Source organism: Triticum dicoccoides, chromosome 2A (genome assembly GCF_002162155.2).
Source record: "Triticum dicoccoides isolate Atlit2015 ecotype Zavitan chromosome 2A, WEW_v2.0, whole genome shotgun sequence".
NCBI lineage: Eukaryota > Viridiplantae > Streptophyta > Magnoliopsida > Poales > Poaceae > Triticum > Triticum dicoccoides.
Window position 1 is genome coordinate 215831188 of NC_041382.1, and position 9211 is coordinate 215840398.

At 42.4% G+C, this 9211-nt stretch overlaps 1 protein-coding gene across 2 annotated transcripts in view; it reads right to left on the reverse strand.

The window, feature by feature from the left end:
* Window positions 1–5557: 5557 nt before the first annotated feature.
* Window positions 5558–9211, reverse strand: part of LOC119354289 (protein disulfide isomerase-like 5-4) — a 7207-nt gene continuing 3553 nt past the window's right edge. For both annotated transcript variants that reach the window (XM_037621008.1, XM_037621007.1), the window contains 11 exons: window positions 8672–8856; window positions 8328–8385; window positions 8203–8243; window positions 8033–8107; window positions 7286–7342; window positions 7103–7169; window positions 6727–6873; window positions 6364–6588; window positions 6090–6251; window positions 5925–6002; window positions 5558–5841 (listed from right to left, as the gene is read on the reverse strand). In XM_037621008.1, the coding sequence (XP_037476905.1) occupies window positions 5764–5841; window positions 5925–6002; window positions 6090–6251; window positions 6364–6588; window positions 6727–6873; window positions 7103–7169; window positions 7286–7342; window positions 8033–8107; window positions 8203–8243; window positions 8328–8385; window positions 8672–8856 (1173 nt within the window). In that variant the 3' untranslated portion in view covers window positions 5558–5763. The remainder of the gene's footprint in view (window positions 5842–5924; window positions 6003–6089; window positions 6252–6363; window positions 6589–6726; window positions 6874–7102; window positions 7170–7285; window positions 7343–8032; window positions 8108–8202; window positions 8244–8327; window positions 8386–8671; window positions 8857–9211) is intronic.

The window sequence follows — 9211 nt, forward strand, 5'->3', positions numbered from 1 at the left end:
TTCTGTGATGCTAGGGAAACTTCTAAGTCAATGTTGGATGATTTAGTAGAGGATTAGGGGTATGAGAAGGCAGGAAGAATAAATATCAACTTGTTGATGCATGTATGCAAATCATTTTGCGTGGACTTAAGCTGACTACACAAAGTAATGACAGCAACTACGTCAGGAAACTGGTTAAAGAGGAGCACATATATCTTATGTTCTATATTAATCATTAGACAACATGTATGGGGACAAGAAGAAGAAGAAGAAAAAGAATGTTCTAGAAGATTTGGTTGACAGAGTTAATCAAAACCAACCGTCCCCCAACTGAGAGCATCTTTCCTTTCCAACTGCTCAACCGTTTCTCTAGACGCTCCTCTACATGCTTCCACTCCGCAATAGTGAGACGCCGATAGTGAATCGGTATTCCCAAATACCTCATCGGGAATTGGCCATGCGTGCAACCAAACAGGTTAGCATAATCACCCGCCGACTCAATGGCTGCTCCAAAGCAGAACAATTCGCTTTTATGGAAGTTAATTTTAAGACCCGACATTTGCTCAAATGTTGAAAGCAATAGTTTCATGTTTCGAGCCTTGTCCAGGTCATGTTCCATAAAAAGAATTGTGTCATCTGCATATTGCAGAATAGAGAGGCCACCATCCACAAGGTGTGGCACTACTCCTGCAATCTGGCCATCCTGCTTAGCACGCTCAATCAGAATAGCTAACATGTCAGCAACAATGTTAAAAGAATCCAACTACCAACTACTATATGATTTCTTTCTTCCAACTACCAAAAGGGGTCTTGCAAAGATTAGACTATTTTAGATCCAGATTCTTTTGGCAAGGAGACGGGGAAAAGAAAAAATACAAAATGGCCAAATGGAGTGTGGTTCGTAGACCAAAAGACCAAGGTGGCCTTGGAATTCATGACCTACAGGTCAAGAATGAGGCCCTACTTAGTAAATGGTTGTTCAAACTACTTACTGAGGATGGTGTTTGGCAAACCATGCTACGCAACAAGTATTTAGGCCAAAAGGCGGTGTCTCAGGCATATTGGAAACCTGGAGACTCTCACTTTTGGGTTGGCCTAATGGCGGAAAAGAAACATCTTTTTCGCTTTGGGTCTTTCGCGATAAAGGACGGGTCAGAGATTCGTTTCTGGGAAGACATCTGGCTAGGCAATGCCAGTCTTCGAGAACAATATCCAGCCTTGTACATCATTGCTCGCGAGAAGAAGAATACTATTGCGCAGGTGCTCAGTTCATCCCCGCCGAATATTTCGTTCAGGCGAGATTTGATTGGGCCTCGCCTTACATCATGGCATAATCTATTGTCCAACCTAGATTCGATTAACCTGACACAAGACCGAGATGTGTTTCGCTGGAACCTTACTACAACGGGGTCTTTCACAGTAGACTCCATGAACCGTGCACTCACGCATTCTGAGGTACCGGTGAATAATAATAAGAAACTATGGAAGTCGAAGATTCCACTAAAGGTCAAAATCTTCATGTGGTATCTTTGTAGGGGGTTGTGCTAACCAAAGACAACCTCGCACGGCGCAACTGGCAAGGGAATAAGAAGTGTTGTTTTTGTACTCATGACGAGACAATCAAACACCTCTTTTTCAATGCAAGTTTGCACGTTCTACGTGGTCAGTCATCCAAATAGCGTCAAATTTGTATCCGCCCACAAGTGTTGCCAATATTTTTGGTCATTGGTTGGACGGTATTCCAAATAGATTCAAAACGCTAATAAGGGTGGGAGTGTATGCCTTAATGTGGTCGCTATGGCTATGTAGAAATGATTTGGTTTTTAATGACAAAAATGCTTCTCCTCTACAGGTTATTTTCCGGTGTACGCACTCGCTTCGTACGTGGTCTATACTACAGCGAGCGGAGTACCAACCGCTGTTCAAGGCGGTGTGTACGCGATTGGAGCAGGTGGCTACGGAGGTTTTTTCTCAACATGGGTGGCAGCATAACCTCCGGATTGACCCACCACCACTTTCGACATAGGCATATATAGTGTCGGTCTATACGACTCTACTGTTGCCGTTTTGTCGATTTTGATTCTTTTCTTTCTGTCAAACTTTTTAGAATTGGCTGTGTGCATCTTAGTTATGCAGAGGTCGGGTCTCACTCATAATGCTTTGTATCCGCTTGATGCTACATTTTTTAGTTAATAAAATGCCCTTTATCGGAAAAAAAAAAGAAGATTTGGTTGACTGTGAGTATGACATGGAGGATGGAGATGAAAACTTTGTGTGGGAAGATTTGATTGGTGATAAGAAATCAAGGTGGAATGATAGGGAAAAGGAAGCAAATGGTAGAAGATCAAAATTTTGATGAAGAATTATATATGTGACTGCTCTGAATCAGATGATGAGTAGATGAAGTTCAACTTCCCTCATTTCTCTAATCACTAAAAGCGTCAGTTTCATGTTGGACAGCTTTTCTCCTTAGTTGATTTGTTCAAAAAGGTTGTTAGAAAGTATAGTTGAAGGAGAGACTGGGAATTACCTTTCCAAAAAAATGATAGCACAAGGGTAGGAGCTAAGTGGTGTGATGGATGGCTTGGTATCATACTTATGCTGAGGAGAGAAGGAAGGAGACACATGAGGCCAAGCCTGCCCTTGTGAAGCCAAGAGGCATGCTTTGTCAGCGAGGAAGAAAGAACAAGAGGAGTAGAAGAAAATTATTGTTGCATAAATAAAAAGACAAACCGAAGAGAAGAAGAGGCAAGAGAAGTATTAAATATAACAAAAGAAGCTAAATTTTTGATATATCAGCAGGAGGAGGAAGAAAGGCAGAGAGGATTTAACCACTATGTGCAAATGGAGGATCTAGCCAGACAACATGCATGGGAGGAGCAAGCCGAAGAGCATACGAGCAGCACAACAAGGCATCAATAATGGAAGGATAAAAGAAACAAGTTGAGGAACTGAACATGCAGCAAGCTGAGGAAAAGAAAAGGAGGCAACCTCAGGAACTGTAGAATAGATAAGCATAGGAACTAAAGAATAGACGAGCTGATGAATGGACGAAGAAAAAGTTCATGGAAGAAAAATACAAACAGGAGGCAGAGTAAATTTTAAAGAAACATAATGAGCAAAAGGTACCAAGAGGGAATATGCCAGAGAGTTAAAGTTCATCCAGGCAGCAGCCAAACGTGCCACAAAAAAGATATTTTGGCGATCACATGAAAGGTCTAAAAAACACCGAACAATCCATGTTTGGTATTTTCAAATAGTTCGCTACCTAGTCTTTTTGTATTCTATTGGTATAGTGATGTATCTTGTGAACAAGTGTAGTGCATGCTAGAGTAATCTTTTGTATGGTCATGAACATGGAGTTGTTATAAAAAGTGCATGGTCAAGTTATGTTGATGATCACGTAGTAGAACTTTGTTGTTGTTGATGTATGAGCAAAACATATTATATTTGATCTTGTTGATGTATGATAGAAGCATGCTTGATTTCGTTGTTGTATAGCCAAATTGTATGTCATCTTTGTTGTGTTCAACTTGTTAACTGTACATTTGTCGATACATAGTATATGTGAACCGAACATTCAGTTAACTGACGGGAAAAAAACATTCATTCTAGTTAAGATCAAATTTAGTTACTGATTTCAGTTCTTCAAATCACACATCACAACATTGTTCACTGCAAAAGACCACTCCTTTGGGTCACAAACAAGGCACACACACTTAAAATTGAATTTAAAGCAGTTCACAGCACACACACACAATGCAACTAAATTTAAACTGGACTTAAACAACACACAAATGGAACACAGCACTTCTTCAGCCTGCTGAGCAGCCAGCGTCACCTCCAGGTCCGGTGTAGTCGACCCTCCTGCACCAACACACAAACTCGTACTCCCAGCTATGACACTTGCCTTCAGAAGGGAGGTATGCGTCCGGCAAATTTCCGGACATTGGCGGGACGATGACTGTGTGTTGTGTAGGAGGGTGGGTCCTCGATGTCGATGACGCTGGAGTGGGTAGTGACTCACACTTATCATTGGAGGACGGCAGCTCGGCACCTTAGGCTCGAGGACCTCCAATTTCGGAACCTTGGGGACTTTAGACGGATCGTGGAGCCACGCCTCCATCACCAACTCACGCTTGTCCTCTGACGACATGATGTAGATAAGCTCGCTGGCGAGCTAGCTGAGGACGCCGTTGGCTGCCTCCGGCTCCCTCGCCTCGTTGGGTAGCCCTTCCAAGCTCACCTTGGTCTTGTAGTCGAGCCTGCATGGTACCAACAGCAGAACTGGATCCACAAGCCAGTGACCACACTTGCATCAATGACTCCATGGCGCGTGTGCACAACGCACCGTCGGTGAAGGTGAGCCACAAATCATGCGGTAGGGTGGCCACCTCATGCGACGGCCTGACAAGTAATTTCCTCTAGGACGTCGAGCAGGGCGGCAGCTCATCGGTGCGGTCTCCGACGATGGTCACCAGCAACATGCGACCATGATACCCTGCCTCCAACGAATTCACTCCCCACGCGCGCGCGGGGAGCACATGGTCGGATCTGCCTGGGAATTTCAGGATATTGCTGCCTCCAAAATATTCGGCCTCTTCAAACCGCCAAACAGGAAGACGAAGGCCTTATTTGGTTGCGAGGGTGCATATTTCCAGGGAAAGGGCGGCCAGGGTTGATTACTCCTGGCAAAACTAAAATCCCGTGGAAAATTCACATGACCCTTTGGGGAAGATGGGAATAGTAGTGGCAAATCAGAGGAACGCATCCCCAAACTCTTTTCCAGATCTTGTTCTCGGTGAGCCCCCTTTGGACCTGCATCCCCGTCTTCATGGCCATCACCACCACGGCACCACCAGTCATCATCGTCGGCAGCTTGTGGGCAGGAGAGAACTCCACCTACTGGTAGGTACGTTTGCAGCGGCGGCCGCCGGTGAGGATGGAGGCGGAGGTGTGAGTACATGGTGCAGGTGGAGATTGAGGAGGAAAGGAGAGGTATGGCAATGTAGGGAGGCGGCGACCTCGCATCAGCAGGTCAGAGACAGGCGCCGCGAGCGAGCGAGACGGGGGATTCTCTCCCGATGTCGCGAGGCGGGGGCGCTATCCCGGGGAAATCATGCGGCTCGGGCCGAAAAAAACTCTGGCTCCGAGCGTCCAAATGTCCAGAAATATTGGCCCGGGTCATATCTTCCGCGCGGGCTTCCCACCCAGGGAATGGGCCAGGATCCCTGGGGGATCCGCGGTTACCAAATGAGCCCTTAGGGTGCGACGGGATTAAAAAAAAAACGAAGGGGAGTGCATCAAACAGGCGAGGATGTACATGTCAACACCACAGCGACAGAGTACAGTGCTGTATGCAGGACCATACGTGTTATGTGTTTTCGTATTCGAGGACCATATTGGAACATTTTTCAAGTTCCGGCCATGCAGTGAATAACTAGAGACTGGTACCGATACAGAGAATTTCAGACATCCGAACGAGTACAAGAAAATCACATGCAACGCCAGCACATTACAGCGATATTTTAAGTTTTCTAGAGCTGAAATTGGAATTGGACTGGTCACAAGATCAGGATAAAGCTATAAGGATCCAGCGTCTCTTTATTCCCATTTACTTAGCGGAACAGTGAAGTACCCAGTTATATCATGACCACATCATTCAAACCAACCCCGTCCCGCTGTATATGTTAATTAATAGATTAAGAATTGCTAACAGTACAAAAATAATTACTAACTAGGGCAACCGCAAGGAATCGAGCGCTTCTGAGGATCCACTATCGTTCAAATGTCCTTCCCTAGCTCAACCTTCTTCACCAACCTTAGCGTGTTGTGCAAGATGGAGTCAAGTATGCCGGCCACCTAGAATTCACAGGTTCAAACATCAGCCATGTATACTCGATGCTCTAGGAAGTATGAAAATATAAACAAGGAGATGTTCCCACCGTGAAAACTCCACCAATAATAGCACAGACGTTTGTGATGAAGTGGGAGAACGATTTTGGAAGTTCAGTCACCAGGACCTGATGATAAATGAGAATCAGTTTAGATGGACTGTTCGATATGTTAGTAAACCGAGTAACAAGTATATAAAATACCTAGATACCTACCTGCATGGGAGAAGGCTCAAAATGGAATTTCACAACAGGGACATAGAAGCTGTGCACCAAGCTGCTGTGTGCTGTGTATTCATATTCTTCAAGCACTTTCAACTCCTTTGCGTATCTCAGCGTAACCAGCTCAGTCTTTACAATTTGTAGGTAATGCTCAATCTAGAATGACATAGTTTAAACAAATGCCATGTTATTTCCTAATAAACAATGGAAAAAAACTTACATGCATTGCAAACTTCAAAAGAGAAGTAGGCAAATTTTAGGGACTTACAGTAACATTTGCATTGACATCACCATGCTTAACGATGTAAGACTGACCAGCTAATCTATCATGGTGTCCGCCAACATAGGGAAATAGTCTTTTCAGTTCATTGAACATCTTTGATGAGAGCCTTTTGCCAAATGAGAATGTTGTGACGTAGTGGGAAACATTTATCTGAGATGGATCAAACGAGTGTGAACCAGATCGAGCTGATATTACAACACTGCCAGGAACCTGGTGAAGAGAAGAAAGTAATCAAACATCCCAAAAAAGAATCCTTTCTCCATGCAGCAAGTATTAGTACTACAGGCGCTTACCTCGCCAACACTACAGAAGCTAGCAGTATGAATGTTAGCTCAGAAGTTCATTTACCTTTTTGACCCGCACAAAACCTTCTATTCTGCAGCCACCGGTCATTGGAGCAGGACGCTTTGCAGGATCAACAGTCTTGTTGGACTTGTCTTCCAAAGCAAGCACATGGGCCTCTTTTGGAATATTTGCAACATATGTTTCCATTGCCTAAGATTCAAAACTTATATCAAGAATCCAGTACAGAACAGCCTATGAGACCATAAATACCATATATTAACAAGCAAAGAATTAGCCTTTAGTTCACCCTCAAGAAGTTCATTACAATTTCTCGGGTAGGCTAAGGTTTAGGATATTGTGCGGCAGTAAAGATAACCAATGTGATACAATCGTACTGACATAAGAACAACAATTGGAAACCATGTGATTCATAACATACCGCGACTAAACTTTCGGTATCACGTTCCCCATAGTATGAGTCATGATCATGGTGACCCTGATTCTCCCTGTACAGAAGTTGATTTGGTTATTTACTGACCTTGAGGGCAAAATTAACGGGAAGCATTGGCAGAATGAGGTTTACAGTTTCAGTGTGATATAATGTAAGGTTTACTGTGCTTACTTCATATCACTCCCTTTATGAAAAATGCGAATTGATGGGTAACCTTGTATATGGTGCCTGCATTTAATTAAATAAAGAGATGAAGATATAGCATATCAGCATTTTGACTAAGAAGCATACGAATGCCAATATGTGAAACTAGGAGACAGGGTTGGGGTGGGGAGGGGGGGGGGTCGCTAAATATGCAGAACTGAAATATTTTAGTTACTTTACTGGTGCCAAACAGAAAGCCAATGGGAATGAAAATAGACAATCCTGCCACTGTTTATTCAGTATGCAATATGGAAGATAGGGAAATGCTTCAAGCTCATTCTTTTTTCTTTTTCTTTTTTTGCGGGTGCTTCAAACTCATTCTTAATCAAATAGTTCCAGAAGGAAGGAATAGCACCCGCAAGAGCAGCATGCAAGGACACACTAAATCATGACAAGACCGTGGGATCATCATATAACTTCAACAGATATTTACAACAAAATTAATCAAATTTCATGGTAGAAGACAAACGAGGATTTTGGATTCATGTGATGTCAGTCTATTACAACAATATAAGTGTTTAACACTCCTATATTTCTTTACAGAGAGAGTAGCATATTCATGTGATGTCAGTCTATTAATACATAAATAGAAAGGTTAAAATAAGAAGAAAGTACAATTTTGGACGAAAGAGAAAACGCATTGAATTAAAAGTATATAATCAACCCCACTTATTCGTTTATCGATCTCTAATTTGATAATTAATTAGTACATACCTCTTACACAGTTCAACTTCCTCAGTGCAGTCAACTTTCCCGAGAAGAATTCTGCCATCCATTTCAGGGTCATATCTGAATATAACAAATAAAATCAGGATGGTAATCTAAAGCATAAAATCATGAATCCCCAAGCCACGTTCGGGACAAAAAAGAGCAAAAGCATATACCTCTCCCTTATTATTTGCGCAGCCTTTTCCCATGAAGGTTTCTGAAGGATTATTGATTGATCAGAACCAATTTAACTTCTCCATATACACTAAGTGAAAGGGAACACAAAGAAAAAAAATCTAACCAGACGATTGCTCCAATAACACCAGGGGGCATAAAAGTTGACAACCAAAACAGGGTACCTGGAAAGGAATATATATAATTTATGATAAATATCAACCTCAACAATAAGGGAACTCCGGCAAAGAATAGGACAGAGCTAAATGCTAAATAAAAATCAAGAACAGAATATAATTGGCATACAACACTGAACCCGGCGAAAGTAATTAGAACTTATAGCCTATAGAGAAACAAGGAGTATAAATTAAATAATTAAATATCCACATGAATGTCTAGCAGTTAGATGCTGGTGCGTAAAATATCTTTGACAATAGGTTTCACTATTACACAAGATACTTGAATACTTACTGGTGAGAATAGCTATCAAAATTGCGAGAGGACAAGGCAACTGAACCATCACCATGGTATTCTTCAACATCATCTCCGTGTTTGTTGACAGTGGGTATAGGTCCAGCATGGAACTCAGATCCAGTAGGTACTAAATTCCGATCAATTGAAAACTTGCGAACAGTTTTCGTTATGTTTAGTCTGTTCTGCATATGTTTTGAACAGGAAACTAAGGTTAAACTAGTATAAGAAAAAAAACGCGTGCTATGGAAAGCAAGAAGAAGAAAATAGGAAGTTATTCCATATGTACAAAACATAGTTCACATAGGTCCCCCTACTTTTTGACACAAAAGTAACATCAAAAAACTGGATGCACTGACCTATTTCATGATTTCAAGGATGGTGTAAAAAACATATGTAGCTTACATTTAAGGGAAATACCCATTCTGGTCCCTAAACTCTCTTCCGCAGGGAGAGTAATTTTCACGGTCTTCCTTTTGGAAGCAGACGGGTTAGCAACTTGGCGCCAGCAATGAGGAGGAAGGCAGTCAAAAGTCTCAT